The 19,198-nt window shown below is 56.3% G+C and overlaps 3 protein-coding genes across 5 annotated transcripts in view; 2 read left to right on the forward strand and 1 right to left on the reverse strand.

Annotated features, from left to right (window-relative positions):
• The window catches only part of COL27A1 (collagen type XXVII alpha 1 chain), a 136,202-nt gene extending 133,179 nt beyond the window's left edge, over positions 1-3,023 (forward strand). Inside the window, exon 61 of the mRNA XM_075560363.1 lies at positions 1,157-3,023. Within this exon, the coding sequence (XP_075416478.1) occupies positions 1,157-1,303 (147 nt within the window). The 3' untranslated portion in view covers positions 1,304-3,023. The remainder of the gene's footprint in view (positions 1-1,156) is intronic.
• A 5,032-nt stretch (positions 3,024-8,055) lies between these two features.
• ORM1 (orosomucoid 1) lies at positions 8,056-11,313 on the forward strand. Its single transcript, XM_075559523.1, has 6 exons — positions 8,056-8,169; positions 8,446-8,588; positions 8,784-8,854; positions 9,894-10,001; positions 10,121-10,224; positions 11,230-11,313. The coding sequence occupies exons 1-6, from the start codon at positions 8,056-8,058 to the stop codon at positions 11,311-11,313; spliced, it is 624 nt and encodes a 207-aa protein (XP_075415638.1).
• Positions 11,314-13,344: 2,031 nt separating this feature from the next.
• AKNA (AT-hook transcription factor) overlaps positions 13,345-19,198 on the reverse strand; it is a 53,696-nt gene continuing 47,842 nt past the window's right edge. For 2 of the 3 annotated variants that reach the window (XM_075560364.1, XM_075560365.1), the window contains exons 19-23: positions 18,220-18,315; positions 16,459-16,635; positions 16,138-16,321; positions 15,279-15,458; positions 13,345-14,414 (exon numbers count right to left, since the gene is read on the reverse strand). In XM_075560364.1, the coding sequence (XP_075416479.1) occupies positions 14,156-14,414; positions 15,279-15,458; positions 16,138-16,321; positions 16,459-16,635; positions 18,220-18,315 (896 nt within the window). In that variant the 3' untranslated portion in view covers positions 13,345-14,155. The remainder of the gene's footprint in view (positions 14,415-15,278; positions 15,459-16,137; positions 16,322-16,458; positions 16,636-18,219; positions 18,316-19,198) is intronic. The other variant, XM_075560366.1, reaches the window with a different exon arrangement.

Consider the following 19,198-nt stretch of genomic DNA (forward strand, 5'->3'; position numbering starts at 1 on the left):
TTCCAACCAAGAAGAACTGTAACACTGTGTCTTTGTGAAACTTTTGTATCATAAAGACCTGAAACAAATAAACAAAAACTTATGAGATGCCACCACCTGCCCCCTGCTAAAACTATGTTGATTTTTAAAACGTGGGAAGGTTGGAATGCTCCCCAGCAAAGGAGGGGAGTGTAACATGGTCAAGGCATTGTGGAAAACGGTACAGCAAGTCCTGAACAAGTAAAATAGAATTAGTGTAGGACCGGCAATTTCTTTCCTGGACACATATATACCTTCTCAAAACAAACAAAAGCCTCAATGCCATTGAATCCGTTCTGAAGCATAGCAATACCAGGGGGCCAGAGCAGTGCTCACAGGAGCAGAAAGAGAGGATCGAGGCCAGTGGGCACCAACAGATGAGCCTGTCAGCGCACGTGGGCCTCACGCGCAATGGAACCCTGCTGGGCCTTATGAAGAACAGGCTGCAGACGTGGGTGAACCTTGAAGGTGTGTGGCTGACCCAACTAAGCCAATCATAAGAGAAAATGATAGGCTCTTCTCTGAAATGATAAGAATGGGCATTTATACAAAGTGAGCATAAAGATTTAGTTCCAATGATGCCTCACCCTTAAGAATAAACAATGGGAGGCCATCTACCCGTCTGAAAGTGGGCAGTTGCCACAATGGACTCGCCGCAGCCGTCAAGGCGCTGCTGACTCACAGCAACCCCAGGGGGCAGAGTAGCCTTGTCCCTGTGGGTTTCTGAGGCAGCAACTCTTTTTCAGGAGTAGAAAGTTTCCTTGTTCTTCCTTGGGGCAGCTAGCTGGTGGTCTCGAACTGCTGACCTTGCAGCCAACTGGTTACTCTCTACACCACCAGGGGGCCTGCCACAGTGAAGGAGCTGTTAAAATATAGAAAGGCAAGAGCCACCAACCGGACCAGATCAAAAAGATGGTGTTTGTCCGGGGGTGGAGCCCTGAGCAGGAAGGGCTGGGGAGGATGGGCCAGTAGGCAGCGTGCGGGCACACTGTGGGTGTGTGTCAGGAAACACAATGGTCAGGCACTGCTGAGTGGGACCCCATCTCCTCTCCCAGGGGAGAAGTAGCAGGCTGGTAACGGAGCAGGACTGTGCTGAGTTAGGGTCCAACATACGAACAGCATTGCCTTCTGCCTTCAGATCCTGGATGGTCGATGGCATCAGACGCTCTTCACCTTCCGCACCCAGGACCCCCAGCAGCTGCCCATCATCAGCGTGGACAACCTCCCTCCTGCCTCATCAGGGAGGCAGTACCGCCTAGAAGTCGGACCTGCGTGTTTCCTCTGACCTCTGACCTCCTGGCTTCTCTAAGCCTCATGGGGGAGGGAAGAGGAGGAGGAGGAGGAGGCGGCCAACAGAGGGTACCTAAGGGCAGGTGGGCCTAGGAGAGGCACCCCACCCACCCAGGGATTCTTGGGCAGATGTTGATGTCTGCACAGAAGTGGGTCAGGGTTAGCAGGCAAGGGACCCAGCCCAGTCCCAAGGACCAACCAAAGAGGCAGTCAGGGCACACTGGACCTGTAGCCCTCCTGGCTCCGTGGCCTGTCTCCCAGCTCGGCAGCCATCCCTTCCCACCCAGCTTCCTGCCCCAAGAGCCCCACGTTCAAGCCAACTGGAGGGAAGGGCCATCTCCGTCAGCTGGTCCCTGCCAGGGAGCTTTTGATGTGCAATATGGGGAGGGGGGCCTGGAACAAGGAGAAAAGGAAAGAAGTATATATATATATTATTTAAACAGAGAGAAGATGTGTTACTATTTTTTTCACCTGGGAAAGGTGTGAGCATAAGGAAGGGGCAGCCAGGGGTGGGAAGCCGGCTCCACCACGCCCCGGCCCCACAGAGGGAGAGGGGAGACTGCTGGCCCAGGGAGGGGGGGCGAAGCACTACCTCCCACTGTGAAATCGCTGGTGCTCAAAATTGTCTTGCAGTGTTTGAGTGTTTTGTTTTTTAAAAGGAAAACAAATGAACAACCCTATTTAAGATTCTACAGGTGCTACCGTTTTTGCCCCCGGCATTGAAGAAACCTATTGATGGGGGACAGGGTCCGTATCTGGCTCTCCTCCTAATGAAGGCGCTTGGGGAATTTCACTGTTCCCCACCCCCACCCCTCCCCATTGTCGCCTGCGCTCATCAGGGTAACCGTGTAAAGAGCAAAGAAACAAAGGTAGAACCTGCCGGAAGCCAGCAGGAGAGAGGTTTCTAGCTTTTACCTTGCACACTTTGGGGCAGTTGCCCTCTGCAGGCCAGGGGAGGCTCAGGGGCAAGGATTTGATGTGGCCTCTCTTGGTCCAGCGGGGAGTCATGTCCTGGAGGGGCCGGAAGAAGGCTGGATGTCCAAGAAACCCTTACACCAGTGGCCGGGCCAAGGGTGGCCCGGGAGTGGGGGTGGGGATGGGGCTTAAAGACGGCGCCCTCTCTCCCACGTGAACACGACTCCAAGGTCTGCCCTTCCAGCGGAGTGGTCCTTCTTGCTTCCCCCTTGTCAGTAGATGCTCTAGAAACCCAGTGTCTGTATCTCCTAGTGGACATGGGGCTGAGGAGGAGGAGTAAGTCATGGGACGCTCTGCTCAGCGTTCCCGCGACCTGCAGCGTCGGTCATCGGAACTGGGCTGTGTCAGCTGACACATGAAATGTGGAGGTCGTTTTAACCGTGGAATTGTTTTTATAGAAGGGGAAATGTATGTGAACGTCTCTATTTGTGTATTTTTTCTCTCTCTCTAAAGTTGTGTCTCTTTGGGAATTGGATTTGGTTTTCATTATTTAATACCTCATTCCGGCCCACCCTCTCGACTGGTCACTTCCTCTCCCCCTCTCCTCCCTGCCCCTGCCAGGATGTCCCCACGGAAGTGCATTTTGTAGCAGCTCGGGCCTCACTCAGCCCCCGGTCTCCCCTTGGATGTGTTCTGCTTTCCCCGTGTCTGTCTGTCTCTGTCCACGTCGGTGTGTTGGAACCCCAAGGGTTCCGTACCTTCCCTTCCCTTCCCTTCTGGATTTTAAATAAATATTTAAAACTGAGGCAATGGAAGGGCTTTTCGGTGCGGTGCTTCTTTTCAAAGGTCGACGCTGAGGAGGAAGAAGAGGGGCCAGGAGAGGGGGTGTGGTGGGCTGCGGGGGTGCAGTGGGGGGCTTAGGAGGGGCAGTGTCCAAAGATAGGGAGCTTGGGGTCTACAGGGGCCAGATAGCTGAGGTTACCATGAACACTTATGTTTTTATTATAAAACATTCTGAAAAAAACCATATATATATATATATATATATATATATATATATATATATATATATATATATATATATATTACTGTGTTAGTCCAGGTAGACTAGAGAAACAAATCCAGGGAGACTTTCATATGTGAATAAGAAAGAGGCTTATGTCCAAGAGCAATTAAATATTGAGAACACATCCCAGCCCAGTCTAGATCAAATCCATAAGTTGATATTAGCCCAGATGTCTGATACCAATCTAGAAAGCCCTCTTCAGACTCATGAAACACATGTAATGACACCAAATGGAGGATCACAGGCCAGTGGGTGGGAAGTCTTGTGGATCCAATGGCGTTGTGAGCATCTCAGCGCTGGCAGGGTCTCCACGTGGCTCCTCCAGCTCCCAGGGCTCTGGCTGCATCAGAATAGTTTCATGTGTCTTGTCAACAGGAATGTCTCACAGAGAGTCGGCCTGCGTCCCGCCTCCAGGGAGCTATTTATCTCTTTAGCGCCTCCAAATGAGATCATCAAGCTTTGACCGGATTGACAGCTTCACTCTTAATCTTCTCAAATTGACAATAGATTATATAACTACCACATATACATATACACACACATATATATAAACAGAGGTATAGGTATCAGAAAAGGCTAAAGCACAGGAGCCCTGTGGTGTGGGTTAAGCCGTTCACAGGTTCTGCAGCCATCACCCAGGTCTCCTGCTGGGACATGTTGGTGGCCCCGGAGCCCAGTTTCTCACACGCCCACCCCAGCCCTGGCCTCCTCCACTCTGCTTCCACATCTGGGTCTTAAAGGCTTTCCGTCACTCAACACCAAGGGCCAGCCCCTCCAGAGCCTCCACTGGGAGTTCATTTCCATCTGCTCCCAAACAAAACCCAAAGTCACTGCCGCCGCGTCCACGTCGACTCACAGGACCGGGCACGGCAGGCCCTGTGAGTCTCTGAGGCTGCCCCTGTTGGTGGGAGCAGAAAGCCCCATGTGTCTCTCACAGAGCAGGCTGGTGGTTTCAAGGTGCCAGCCTTGTAGATGGCAGCCGATGCGTAACCACCACACCTCAGGGCTGCTCGTGTCCCTTAAGGGCTGGGGAAATGCTCCATTGGGTGAGCCTTCTGTGCTCCGCTTATCCACTTACCCCGATGGCCCTTTGTAGTCCCCACGATTTGACTTCAGCAACATGAGCCATGCTTACTTGCCTGCAGTTCCCCAGGGGCGGCACAAAAACACCCCCATTGGAAGAAGTCGGAATCGGCATTGATAGATTCCACTAAATCAAAACGCAGGATGCCCAGATCAATACAAATTTTAGATAAGCAACCAGTACTTTTTTTAAGTCCGAGTACGAATCTCCTGTAAATAGTTGGAATATACTTACACTGAGCACGTGATCTGTTTGAAATGCAGTTTACCTGGGCCGCCTGCCTTTTATCTGGCAACCCTTATGAACCTGCTGGGCTTGAAGCCAGTCCTGGACCCCGGGCTCCAAGCAGGGCCTGCAGAAGAATTGGGGTCTCCCTTCCCTTCTCACCACAGGTGGGTGAGGGAGCTGATAACAGGGCTTTTAGCTCTGAAAACTGCCCACCTGCTGTGGTCATGGGATAAGCAGGAACCAGTTCCTGGAGGGGAACCTCCATGCCCAATCAACTAGACGTGAGTGAAAGGAGAGAGAGACTGTCCACATACAGATTGATACAGTGGCTACAACCATTGGTCCAAACATCAGAGAGGTGGGAGGATGGCGCAGGACCATGCAGTAGGTTGCTGTGCGTCTAAAGTGACCCCATGGCCCCCAACAGCAGCCAGAAGGGGGGCAGGCATGGTGAGGAGAAGGCACAGCACCTACCAAGGTCCCGAGCTGAAAGATGGTTCCTGAAGGCGCTTCTTCACCGAGGGGATTCTCCGTCAGCAGTCCCCAAGGACGGGCTAAAACCACCCTGTCAGTTTCTGACACTGTGACTCCTCACAGGAATAGAAAGCTTCGTCTTTCTCCCTCGGAACAGGGGGTGCTTTTGAACTGCTGACCTGTGGTTAGTGGTCCAATTTGTAATCCTCTCTGCAGAGGCACAGAGGCAGACTGCCAGGCCTTTTCTCCGCAGAGGAGTGGCTGCCTTTGAACTGTTGCTGACTTTTACTGCTCGGCGCTGTTAAGGCTTCCTGGCGGCGAAAGGCAGCGTTGTGTATTTGGGGCAATGTAAGTGGTGAGCTGAGAACAAGACAGGTCACGGATTTCAACAGGAGAGAAGGGGCGTGGGCCAGTTGAGCTGGGTCTGCAGCCTTGTAGGGATGGGGGTGCTGTCCTGCAGCTGCTCGGGAGGAGCTGGAGGAGATTGAAAGGCGAGGTCTGGAGTCAGCATCCGATGTGGGAGCCATGGGAGCCCCAGGAAGGAGCGGCAGGGGAGGAAGAGGAGGGGGCTATGTTAAAACTAGAGTAACTTTCATTGGAGCATGTCTGTGCCCCGGCCAGTCACACAGGCCCCTAGAGCCAAGCCTGCTCATTCCCCGCAGGGGCAGGTAGCAGTTGCTGCGAGCAGAAATGAGCCCCCGAACGGGAACTTGCCCTTGCTAACCCTGTTGCACAACCAAGTGCCAGGAAGCACCCCAGGTGGATTCCCTGGGGCAGCTAGCCCACCGGTGCCCCCAGGACAAAGGCCGGACCAACCTGTGTTTGCTCTGTACACAGGGACTCCAGGGGCAGCCCTGGGAAGGCACCTCCACTAGGCCACTGCCCAGGACTGGGGAAGTGAGGGAGGACAGACGAGAAGGGGAGAGGCTGGTAGCTGGGGACTGACCCCGGCCTGTGGCCTTGAACGGACCCTTCCCTCCCTCCGCCCAATGGGAATGATACGCCTGCCGCTGTTTGCCAACCACAGGCAGGGCTAGTGTTCAGTCATGAAATTCCCCCAACTCACGGCCATCAAAATCAACTCGATGCCGACTCATGGTACCCTGTAGGGCAGGCTGTAACTTAAAGGCCGTAAAGAGTCCACAACCTTCCTCATGCCGCGACCCTTTCATACAGTTTCTTGTGTGGTCGTGACCCCCCCCAACCATAACTTTATTTTCATTGCTATTTCATCACTGTCATTTGCTACTGTGATGAATCAGGTGACTCCTGTGAAAGGGCCGTTTGACCTCCAAAGGGGTCTCGACCCACAGGTTGAGAACCATTGCTTTACAGGAATAAAAAGCCCATCTTTCTCCCAAGGAGTGCCGTTGGTAGTCTCAAACTGCTTACCTTGTGGTTAGCAGCCTAATGTGTAACTACCACACTAGCATGGCCCTAGGAAGCTTTGGCATCAGGCTCCTCCACGCGGTTCTTGCCCTGGAAGGGGCCGGTCTTCAGGCACAGAGGTCTGAATGCCCAAGGCTTGCTTGGTCTTGTGGCTGGTACCAGTAGGCTTGGCTTGATCGGGCCCTGCTGGTGGGGACCTCTACCGCTGTTGCTCAGGCCCTGCCTTCCCCACTCGGCCGGGTGTCAGGGCCCCAAGTGGGAGGACAGCTTTGACCACTAAGCACAACACGACAAGGGGTAGACAGCTTTACTGGCTTAATCCCTCTGTACATGTCTGAAGTGTCCCTATACCTCCAGGTCCCAGGGGGCCTTCCCCGGCCCCACTCCTCTGCCCAACCCAACTACTGCATCCTACCCCTTTGCTCCTTGTCACCCATGGATGCCCTTGCTGAATGTCCCCGAGTGTGTGTGTTTAAAGGGACTCACACACATCTGAATGTATGGCCCTGTATCCAATAAAAGATGGCAAGCCTGGGAGAAGTAGAACTTGAACTTGACCAAGCCGAGGCAAGGCTGTTCACACTGTTCCATTTGCCGCAGGAATCCCCAGTGGTACACATGGTGAATGCACCCAGCTCTCTTGAAGTACCTAGGAAACAAGACCTGGTGATAGGCTTTCAAAAAAGAAGAGTCAGCGTTGAAGCCTTAAGGAGCTTACCCGGTACCCTTGGGTGACTGTGAGCTAGAGAGAGGGAACCAGACAGCAACTGACCCACTAGCACAGGAACATCTATGGAAAATAGATTGATAGGGTAAAAATATAAAACGGTCAGTATACTATCACAATAAAGTGCTTTAATCACATGGATAATGATTTGGCCCTATCAGGTAAAATGATTCCAACTCAGTCCAGTGAAGAAACTCCCTGGCTACTATGTAAAGCACCTACTGTGTGCTGGCACAGTCCAAGGAGTAGGGGTATGCTGGTCAAGAGAGGCAAGCCCCTTGCTTCCAGGCAGGACAGGAGGACAGCACAGACCGCATTTCTTGTAGTAGGCGTTGGAAGTAATACATTTGCCGGAAACTGACATTCAACTTAGCTGCCGCCTCCTTTGGGAAAAGTCCCCATCACACATTTCCTCTTCCAGCTGAGTCTGGTGGACTGGCGTCTGTGTCTCTACCCGCAGCCAGCTGGGAATGCTTCAAGGTGCCATCAGCATTTGCCCTTGGTCCTGCTCAAGCCTTGGCTCAGGAAGTGATGGGAACATCAGGCTGCCCCATGGGTGATTCTTTCATTGCTATCCAAGGACGGACGCCACCCCTCATCCAACTTGGACTGGAATCAGATGTGTGTAACCCCTTCAACCTCAGGGCTCTGCTTTAGACCTGGCCTTGAAGAGGTTGCCTGCGGCTGGCCTGGGGGTAAGGAAGCGCTGTTTCATGCAAAGCATTTCCCAAGTGTTCATGGGATTGCCTCACAGCCCTGGCACTGTCCTTGCTGGGGCCCAGGTGACCCGCTCACCGCTTGCAATAAAGGTCAGTGAGCTCTCAGGCCACCAGTCTGTTTGGCTCCAGGTCCCCATCTCCCGGCATGGCGCTGCTTTGGGCCCTCGCTGTCCTGAGCCTCCTCCCTCTCCTGGGCGCCCAGGACCCAGCATGCGCCATTCTGAAGCCATCCGCTATCACCAACGCCACCATGGAGCAGGTGAGCACAAGACCCCCCCTAGCCCCCCACCATGCCAGGTCTCTGAACACCCTCTTCTGGGGTGCCGCCCTTTCTTCCTGGGTGTGCGGGTGAAACTCTGAGAAGTTGGGCAGCCTTCAAGATACCTTGGTAGGGCACTTATGTGCTGGCTAGGGGCGGATCTGCGAAATGGGAGTGAGAGATTCATGGCGTCCACCCCCCACTCCCAGGTGTCCATTGAGGATTTGACCCCAACCCCCCTCCCCCCAATCACCAACCCGTGGCTTCTCCCCCCAGCTGTCTGGCAAATGGTTCTATCTCGCCTCCGCCTTCCGCAACCCAATGTACAAGAAGGAGACTAAAGCGATCCAGGCGGCCTTCTTTTTCTTTAGTCCCAACGTGACAACGGACGAGATCCTGCTCAGAGAATACCAGACCGTGTGAGAGACCCCCCCCACCTGCCAGCCACCCCCACAGGCACCAGCTCCAGCTTCCACTCACAGCAGTGTCCCTGGGACCCTGCCCTCTGTCTCCCCATCCTTGAGTGGGAGGGCCAGCCCTGACCCCGTGGGGACTGGGATGGGGGATGCTGTCTCCCTCTTGACCACCCCTCTCTCCCGGTGTCTTGACTGTAGCCGGGGTCAGTGCATCTATAACTCCACCAAGCTGTGGGTCCAGCGAGAGAACAGGACTATCTCCAGACAAGGTAAGGGCTCGCCCTCAGACTGGAGGTTACCAAGTCAGGTGGGCTGGCACAGCCTCCACCAGGTGGGCTGGGGCTGAGGGCCCTGGAAGGCCAGAGATAATCCTCACCTTGTACCACCAAGCCCTGGTGCCCTGCCCGCACACTGCATCCATTGTAGTAACACCTGCCGGCGCTGTGGTTTCTTCCTGTGAGCCTGGTGCCGGCTGCCGGGCACCGCAGAAGCACTTCTTGTGAATCAACTCGGTGATACAGCCAACTCACAGCCATGACAACAATCATGCCCAGGTCATAGAGGAGGATACTGGGGTGGGGATGGGGCACAGAGAAGTCATTTCCCTGAGGTTACCCCGCTTGTCATTAGAACTAGCACTCAATCTCAAGGCTGGCTCCAGGTCTGGGAGGGGAGAGGGTGGTCCGGACTTTGGCTCCACTCATGTCAGTCATCATAGTGGAAATGGCATGGAGTATGGGTAGGGGCAAAATGCAGGTAGGACCAAAACACTGCCACTGCCTGCCCTGAGGCTCCTCAGGGGACCTCCTCTCCCTCTGCAAAATGGGGAGACACCCCCCTTCTCCTTGTGTACGTGCGTGTGTGCATGCACCCTCTGTGGACAGGCTTCCCCTGTGCAGATGTGCTCGTGTGTGCATGCACCCTCTGTGGACGGACTCCCTACCACTCTGCGCACGCGCGTGTGTGTGTGTGCACGAGTGCTCTGTGGACGGACTCCCTGTGTGCGCGCGTGTGTGTGTGCACGAGTGCTCTGTGGATGGACTCACTGTGTGCGTGTGTGTGTGCACGAGTGCTCTGTGGATGGACTTACTGTGTGCACGTGTGTGTGTGTGCACGAGTGCTCTGTGGACGGACTCCCTGTGCGCGCGCATGTGTGTGTGTGTGCGTGTGTGTGTGTGTGTGTTCCACCCATGCATGCAGAGCGTTCACTAGGGGCTGGGGACCAGGTGAGCCCTGCGTCTTCATCCTCTATTAGGGGCCCCGTGGTTCTACCTGGTGGTCTCACCCCTGGGCCGTTCTCTCCTCCAGAGGGGCACACGGAACACGTTGCCCACCTGCTGCTCACCAAGGACCCCAAGACCTACTACTTATCCTTCTTCATAGACGACGATCTGAACAAGGGGCTGTCCCTCTATGGTAGGCAGCCACCACCTCCATCCCTGACCCTAGGACTGGGGTCCCCGAATTCCCACCCTGCCCACACCCATACCTGAGCCCTACCACCTGCTCACCTGACACCCCCCCCTGCCATGCAGGTGACAAGCAGGAGGCGACGGAGGAACAGCTACAAGGGTTCTCCCATGCTGTCAAGTGCATGGGCCTGGAGGAGTCTGAAATCCTGTTCACCAACGGCAAAGAGGTAAAGGCTGGAGGTAAAGGCTGCATCCCAGAGCAAGAGGATGCAGCCAAGGAGGCAGCAAAGCGGGGGTCCTGCTCCCAGGCGGGGCAGGGGGGCCTCACATCGGCCTGGGTGGTGGATCAGAGGCAGGGGGGAGCGTCATGTGACATCAAGGACACTGGGGTAAGCAGGGGAGGGTCTGCAGGGGAAGCAGGAGGGGAAGAATCTGACCAGAGGCATGGCAGTGGGACACCCAAATGGTTAAGCATTCAAGGCCACCCAGAGGTGTGGTGATCTGCTCCCCAAAGGTCAGTGGTGGGGAACCATCAGAGAAGAGCAGGTGAACCCTGTTGTTAACTGACCCAAGGGCATCAACTAGCCCGGCCTTGGCTCCCATGCTTCAGTTGGACTCGTGCCTGCTGGCTGGGATGGAGGCTTCAATGTCCATGGCCACTGGTCCAGTTTTGCGTCCCAGAGACTTGCCAGCCCAAACCCTTCTGCCATGCCTGTCTCTAAACAAGTAAGCGACAGGCTTTCTTGAGTCTCCTTCTGGGCCAATGTCTGTAGATATCACAGCGGGTGAGTTTGTCACGCTTCATTGATCTACACGAAACCGGCCCAGAACAGTCCCGATAAACCTCTTCAGTTTGCCACTCCAGCCCCTGGGGAAAGGGGGATGAACTCAGACCACCAGGAGGTGCCTTCCTCACCTAGGGGGTGACCACGGGACCTCAGTGTCATCAGCTGTACAAAGGGCATGGCTATGAGGCACTCAGGACACCGTCGAGGGGCCTGTCTAGTCTGCAGTGCGCAGGAAGGGCGTGAACCCCCCGTCACAGGGATAAGTCAGCGGAGGCTTGGCGGGGAAATGTGATGTGCTCAAGGTCACCTAGACAGGAACTAGCAGGGCCAGGGCTGGGGGTCCTGGGAGGACTTATCCTAGAGTCTGGAGCAGACTCTACCCCCTGGGAAAGCCTCCCTCCACTGTCCATAACTGTGCTTTCTCCTGGCTGTCCCTGCCCCCAGGATGCGTGCGGGCCACTGGAGAAGCAGCATGAGGAAGAGAGGAAGAAGGAGGACCAAGTGTCCACAGGGGACAAGTCCTTGTGATAGCAGCCCGGGGACTTGGGACCCAGACTCATTCTGTCTGAGGCCCTGCGTGCATCAATAAAGCTCCTGACCTTGGAATGGGCTGCTCCGGAGTCTCTGTCCATTCATGCATGTGGCAGGTGTTGCAAGTCCAGCTCTGGCAAAGCACTGGGCCAGCCTGTCCAGGTGGGAAGAGCTCCTGCGAAGACCCAACTCAAAGACCCGGGGCTGGACCTCCATGTGCTGGAGGAGCCCGGCGCAGGGAAGCCTTCCTGGGAGGGGCATCTGGGAGGCTAGGGGCTGGATAGAACGGTACCCCCTGCAAGCCAGGACCTGGGAGGGTACAGAGGGTAGGGCGAGGCCAAGGACTCTGCTCGGAGTTGCAGTGGAGAAAGGGTGGTGAGAACACAGGCACGTGCCCTGGGCAGAAGACCCGTATTCAGACACACCACCCTGGCTGCCTGGAAGGGCTGGTGAGGAAGGGCCACACCCAAGACAGGAAGCCCCCAAGGGGAGCCTGCTTGGAGCTCCCGGGAAAAGGAGTTGGGGAGGGGGAAGAGGGATGCGGAGGACCTGGTCCTAGCCGGGGAGGGGGTCTGGCTAACCACTGGGCCCCTTGAGGGACCTAGAGAGAGAATGGCACCCAGGTAGGACAGCTCCTAGGGATCAGCCAGCATCTGGCCTGTGTGTCCGGAGCTTGGCAACAAGATTCTGCTGAGGCTCTGCCCACTTCGAGGCAGGAAGTGGCCCAGGCCTGCAGCCAGGAGCCCGGCTGGAAGGGCCAGCTTGCCACTAGACCAGGGGACTGTGCCTGATGGCTCTCGTCACTGAGGAAAGCAGCTGTTCAGAAGTGGCAGTCAGGGCTCGATGTGTGTGTACATGTGTGTGTACAAGTGCACATGTTCATGTATGTTGTGTATATATGTGTGCATGCATGCACGCACATGTGTGTGGCAATTCTGTAAGTGGAACTACTCAACTACCTACCTACCCACCCACCCACCCATCCATCCACCCATCCATCCACCCACCATCTATCCATCCATCCACCCACCTACCCATCTACCTCTCTCTATCTTGGCAGGACCATAGCCCTCTGTTCTGATGCCCAGTCATCTGCCCTCACATGCCAACACCATTTTTGGCTTCCCCTCCTAACACCAAGCTCCACAAACTCAAGACTCCAATATTCTTCAATCAACAGAGGATACCACTTTGGTGCCTAGAACATTAAGACACCCCCCCATCTTAGGAGCCCCTTCCCATCCTGATGTCCTTAGCACATTCACAGACAGCACATCCTCCTGGACCCCCGAGGCAGGGCCAAAAGAACCTTCCTATTTCACTGGAACGGCCAGCAAGAAGCTGTTTGCCGCACTCCTGAGGAGGACCTGCTGAGAAGTCAGCGAGCATCTGGTCCTGGGGGTGGTGGTGGTGTGTGTGTGATGAGAGCAGGCATGACTGAGGAGACACATGTGACGCAAAAGCAAGTCTGAGAGAGAAGCAACAAACAAACCCTGAGGTCGAGGCAGAAAAAGAAAAGGATGGAGAATCTGGGTGTCTGTTTCAGACAAACCTGGATTCAAGCACTTTGGGAAGGCAGCCCGGGAAGCCTCCGTCGTCTCCTCCATAAAACGGGGGCGGGTGGAACCTCGGGGCTGATGGGTGGATGGCGCCGAGGATGATGGCCCAGAGACGGGCGTCTAGTAGGTTGCCCCTCAGTGCAGCTAGCTCTTGCTGCCGTTTGTGGCTGAAAGGCGAGCTGGGCAGGCTCAGGGGTGCGCAGCTGCCAACCCTCCTGGACCCATCTTGGGCCCCAGGACCGAGGGGCTCAGTGGGAAGCCAGATGGGCTCTCCTACGAAGGTCCCTCTGTGCAGGGGGACGAATCCGCTAGAGGAACAGACACCATAGGCAGGGAGCAGGAGCTAGATCAAGCGCATCCCAGGGCCCCACGGGGAGAGGCCTTGGTGGGCATCAGCTCGCCACGCCCACCCCCCTGACCCCCAAAGAGCACACCTGACACAAGCACAGGCCCAGGAGGCTCTGCGGCCTTCTTTTCTAAGATCAATATTTATTCACTGGCCTCATAACGAAAATAGATCTTTAAATGCCTCAAATATACAAACGTCACCAATGGGCACACATGGCAGAAGTGCTGAGGTAAGTACTGCTGCAGGAGTGGGGAGCGGGAGATGGCCGCCTCCAGGGTCGCTGGCCACTAGCCAATGACACGGGGGCTAGAGCCAGGTGAGGGCCTCGAGAAGTCCTGAGGGGAACCATGGACAGCGTCTCTCTGGGGGACCACAGCAAATGCAGTGTCCGGGCCTTTCGTGGGGTGTCTCCAAACCACATCCTGACATGATCAGGGGTCCCCCAAATGCCCCACTGGCCACCGGTCCCCAGGAGCAGAGGCCCCCAGCCATGCTCCATCCCAGGGACGCTGACTGGGCGTCACGCTTGTCAGATGGACAGGTTTGTGAGGCAGAGCCGGGCTCCTTTCCTTCTGATTCGGCTTGCACACCCCTCCAAGAGGCGGGCGACTCGTCCGTTTAAAAAATAAACGTCCATTTGTATATAAAATATATATTATCATCCAGGGGCAGGCAAGGGCAGGACTAGGGCGAGAGACACCATCTGACCAGAAGGTAGCCCAGGTGTCAGCGCCTCCTGGATGAGGATGGTCACCCAATAGAGCTGCTTCTCCTGATGGCCAAGTGGACAGCCCTGGGAGAAAATCCCACTGGGCAGGGCCTGTGCTGGAGGGAGGCCCACAGGGAGGGGCCCAGCGAGCCTGGGGGCAGCTGCAGCATCATCGGGCTGCCTGCCCTGCCCTGCCCAGTCGTTGATGCCCCTGGAGTACCCTCAGAAGAGGCAGGAGCCCCGCAGGCCTCGGACCTGGCGCAGGTCGGCCGACAGGGAGCGGCTCATTTGCTTGGTGGTGAGTCGGACGCTCTTGGCGGCCTGCACGGCTCGGCTCAGCGCCTGGTTGAGCTCCTCCAGGCTGCCCAGGTCCAGCTGCACCGAGTGCCGGTGCCTTGAGGGTGGCTGGGACGAGGCTGCGGGAGGCCACTCGGTGGCGGTGGCGGTGCGGGCTGAGGTAGGTCCTGGGGACACGTAGTACCTGAAGAGAGAAGTGACCTGCACTCACCAATCCTGGAGCGACTGAGCCGGGACACCAAACCCAAACCAAGCTTACAGCCATCCAGAGAAGAGTCTCATCTTTCTTCTGCTGACGGCTTCAAACTACAGAGCCGTGGTCTGCAGCCCACTGCGAAACCACTACACCTCGGTGGTTCCTTTCATGGGGCTCAGAGCACCGGGAAATGTGTCATGAGGACCCTGAAGGTGTGGCAGGGGCCATGGGAAAAGGGCGTCCTTCCCAGCCCGACCCTGCAGGAGTGTGGGTGCTGGGGGGAGGCAGAAGACAAGGTGGAGCACAGATTTCCCCAGGAAGTGGCTCCTGCACTTACCCCGGACAGCTCGGCTAGGGTTCAGAGACAGCAGCAGGGGGGGAGGGGGCGGTACTGTGTGCTGTGGAATACAGAGAACCCCCAAATCCAAACTCATTGTCATTGGGTTGGTTCTGCCTCAAAGGGCAACTGACCAGCAGGGGGCAGCACAGGTCCATTTACCTTTCTAAAAGCAAGGCCTGGCCAGGGCCACTGAGCAGGCTCAGGTCTGCTGCCAGCGGAGGAAAACCCACCCAAACTCCAACAAGCACAGGCTGACAGTGGTTCCGGCCGGGAGTGACCCCGCAGGAACAGAGCAGAACTGCCCTGGTGGGTTTCCAAGCCTGTAAATTATCACAGGAGCAGAGAGCCTCATTTCACTCCCGTGGAGTGGCTGATGGGTCTGAACTGCTGACCTTGTGATTAGCAGCCCAACACAGGGTCCCAACTGCCCCGATTCTAGGAGCCTTATAAGCACTCTGGTTTATAGGCCATGGGCTACGTGCTATAGCTTTCCACGGTAAGTGAAAACTCACAGTAGCCGTGAATTCCGACGCAGAGTGAGCCTATAGTCAGGGTAGAACTGCCCCTGTGGGGTTCTCAGACGGCTCTTTACAGGAGTGGAGAGCCTCCTAGTTCTCAGTACATAACCCACAGCACCACACGGGACCTGAGGAGCCGGTGAGATGTCCTGAGGGTGGTACCCGGATGGCGTCCTGGAACAGGAAAAGGATACTGGATACGCAGCGAGGAGCCCTTGGCCAACACTCTGGCTGCTGACCGGGAGACAGGGGTGGACCTGTCCAGGAACACCTCTGCAGAAAGGCCTGGTGATGAACAGGCAGCCACTGAGACTCCTCCGGCCTAGTTTATGCTGGCGCGCACATGCATGTGTGTACGGGGCGGGGGCCGGGGGAGGGCGATGGCTCAGAGTCAGCTGACAGCAGCTGCTAAGGAGACCTGAATAATGCGTGAATTCACAGTCCTAGTCATCTAGCCACACGGCCTCCTTGCTTGTTACAACACACTTACCCCGGAGGAGGTGGGGTACGGTGGTATTGGAACACTCTCGGCCATCTGTTTGATTTCTCCGGAAATCTAAAACTATTTGTTGTCTTTTCAGTGCTCACTACTTGGTTATGGAAAGAGCTTCAGGGAAAGGGGAAGTGGGGAGAGTTCTAGAGCTGGCTCCCCTGCCCACCCCACGCCCCCACCAACCGAAGCTGAACACTCCCAAGAGAGCCGAGCACCTGCTGAGCCGCTCAGGGCCTGCTGAGCGGGGACCTTCTAAGGGTCAGCTGGGCTGTCTGTCTCACACACTGCCCACTTGGGGTAAGACGCCTGGGTTCTCTGTGCCTGGCGCAGGCTAACCACCCCACAGACAGAAGCCCTTACACAGAGGCTGGCGGGTATGGGACAACAGGCAGGACAGAGGAGATGTAGGTGAAGGCCGGAGGGGCTGGTGCTGGGGGCGCAGCTGCCAGGTACCACAGTCCAGCGGGCTGCTCTGCCGGCTTGCTCCGCTGCTTGGGGCTGGAACTGGAGGGCGCGTGTCTCCTGGTGGTGGCCTTGTCTGCCCCTGTCAGGGAGGGATAACACACCGTCCAACACTTCGGAAGACCAGCAGAGAATGGGGGCTTTGCCCAGCCGCTCCTTGTTGGAGCTGAGGGACAACTTTCTGTGGGAAAGCAAACCCCCCACCCCACACCCATTTACCCTGAGCAGTGACCCCCAACCCTGGCCGAGAGCTGAGGGTCTGGCGGAGAGAAGGGGAACTGGAGGCGGCTGCATCGGGGCCACCCCCCTCTGGAGGACACAGAACTTGACGGCACACGGGACAGCGGGAGGCATCGGCTGCAGATGGTGTCAGTGGGTCTCGGGTAGCAGCACCACCTGGGGAGGAAAAAGAGAAGTCAGGTCCTGGAGGCCAGCATGGAGCTTTCTTCCTTGGGGGAGGGGTGGGGGGCTGCTGTGGAAGTGAGTCCTCAGCGCACTGCCCTGGACCGTGGAGTCCTCACCGGCACGGCACGGGAGGAGCCAGGCGCTGTGCCGGGACTCACACACATATCAAACCCAGCAAGCGGGCGCTGGCAGTTCCAGCACCTCCCCACGTTGCAAATGGCTGAGGAGCATGCAGGGTCTCAGAGATGCCTGGGGGCTGAGGTCCTGAGGACAGACTCCCGTCCCTGTGGCCACCCCACCATGGTGAGACAGGCCTGTGCTCACAGGGACATGGCCGGGAACAGCCCCAAGAACCAGGACGTTGCTCCTGTCTCTGTCTGCCTCACTTCCCAACGCTGCTCCTTCGTGGTGAGGTCCATGGGTGGGCTGCTTCTCCTGCAGGCCTCAGCTCAGGAGCCACCTACTGCAGGAAGCCCAGCCCGCCCTGTATATCTCGGCTTTTCCTCCCTGCTGTGATCTCAGCTTTCTCCTTGCCTGGGAGGGGCCTGGAGGCCAGTGCGGCCAAGTTCATTTGTTGAATTTTATAAGAATGAGCGAGTGAGTAGAGAGACCTGTGAGAAGGCCAAGTGGGGAGAGTGGCAAAGAGCCGTGACTCTGGAGGTACATCCCGCTGGGCTTAAGTTCTAGCCCGGCTGCTGGGAGCTGTGTGCTGCAAGCAAGTGACTCCACCTCTCGGAAACTGGGCGCACTTACCCAGGAGGTGCACGCGGCGGTAGGGCCTACCATGTGGAGTCGCGAGTGCCGATGCAGGTCAAAAACCCGTAGCACGATGCCCTGAATACCTGAACACAGAACCCCCCCAACCAAGCTCCCTGCCAGTGAGTCTGCTGGCTCAGAGCCGGGCGGAACTGCCCCAGTGCATTTCTGACTCTGACTGGTCACAGGAGTAGAAAGCTGTCTTTCTCCCGAGGAGCAGCTGGTGGTTTCAAACTGCTGACGTGGTGGCTGGTGGTTAGTCTAACTGGTAACTGCTGCCCCAACAGGGCTCCTGAACAGCAGGTGGTAAGTAACCCAGTTCCACCATCATCATCACCATGGAGAGGTCTGTCTCTAACCCTTTCATTATGCACGTGGAGCCGGAGGCTCAGAGGAGTTAAGAAACTTGTCTGTTAAGAAATGGCAAGTCCTTGGCATTAATGGAAAGACGCACTGGCTGTCTGGATTCCCTGGCCACCACACTCCCCCGCACCCCCCATGCTGAACTGAGGGAAGAGAGAAAAGAAGTGGGGGGAGATAAAACGTAACCCCTACAGCTAGCCTCCCCTGCATCAAGCCCCTTAGTGAACCCCCGGAACTGTGGCCATGGTTTCTCCATGTCAAGGTCACACAAGGTGGATTCAGGCAGCAGCACGGAGCAGCATGTAGGATGGCGGTCACCCTGGCTAGTCCTAGTCCCTCGTTCAAGCTCGCCCCTGCTCAGGGCAGGGCTCACATCCGGCCCGCCACCACCACCAGCCCCAAGACCATGGCTGGCAGCCTCAGCTGCCCTGGCTGCTTCCACGGTCCCGACCTTACCTGGGTCCTGGGTCCTATCGGGCTGACAGTGGGGACAGGAAGCGGTGCCGCCGCCTCTGGGGACAGTTCTGGGAGACAGGACGTGGTACTCCTGGCCTGGGGAGGAATTACACCAGTCACCACTCCACAAAGCACGAGGCGAGGTTTGCCTGCCACACTCGCTGCTCTTCGCTGCGTGGTGTTAAGAGGCTCATGCACAAGCATGTTCCTTTCTGTGTGCACAGGGTCGCCAGGGGCACAGCCCACTGGACGGCACCTACAGCAACAGTGCACAATGACTCTCATGCCGCGGGTACGGGCCACCTACACTCGTGCCGCGTGGATGGGGCCTCCACACTCGTGCAGTGTATATGGTGCATCCACACTCGTGCAGTGTATATGGGGCCTCCACATGCGTGCTGTGTATATGGTGCATCCACACTCGTGCAGTGTATATGGTGCATCCACACATGAGCAGTGTATATATGGTATATCCACACATGTGCCATGTATATGGTGCCTCCACACTCATGCAGTGTATATGGGGCCTCCACACTCATGCAGTGTATATGGGGCATCCACACTCGTGCAGTGTATATGGGGCATCCACACGTGTGCAGTGTATATGGTGCATCCACACTCATGCAGTGTATACGGTGCATCCACACATGTGCAGTGTATATGGTGCATCCACACATGTGCAGTATATATGGTGCATCCACACATGTGCAGTGTATATGGTGCATCCACACATGTGCAGTGTATATGGTGTATCCACCTACGTGCAGTGTATACGGGGCCTCTACACTCGTGCTGTGTATATGGTATATCCACCTACGTGCAGTGTATATGGTATATCCACCTACGTGCAGTGTATATGGTGTATCCACACTCGTGCAGTGTATATGGTGCATCCACACTCGTGCAGTGTATATGGTGTATCCACCTACGTGCAGTGTATATGGTGCATCCACACTCATGCTATATATATGATACATCC

The sequence above is a fragment of the Tenrec ecaudatus genome, chromosome 10 (assembly GCF_050624435.1).
Source record: "Tenrec ecaudatus isolate mTenEca1 chromosome 10, mTenEca1.hap1, whole genome shotgun sequence".
NCBI classification, from domain to species: domain Eukaryota; kingdom Metazoa; phylum Chordata; class Mammalia; order Afrosoricida; family Tenrecidae; genus Tenrec; species Tenrec ecaudatus.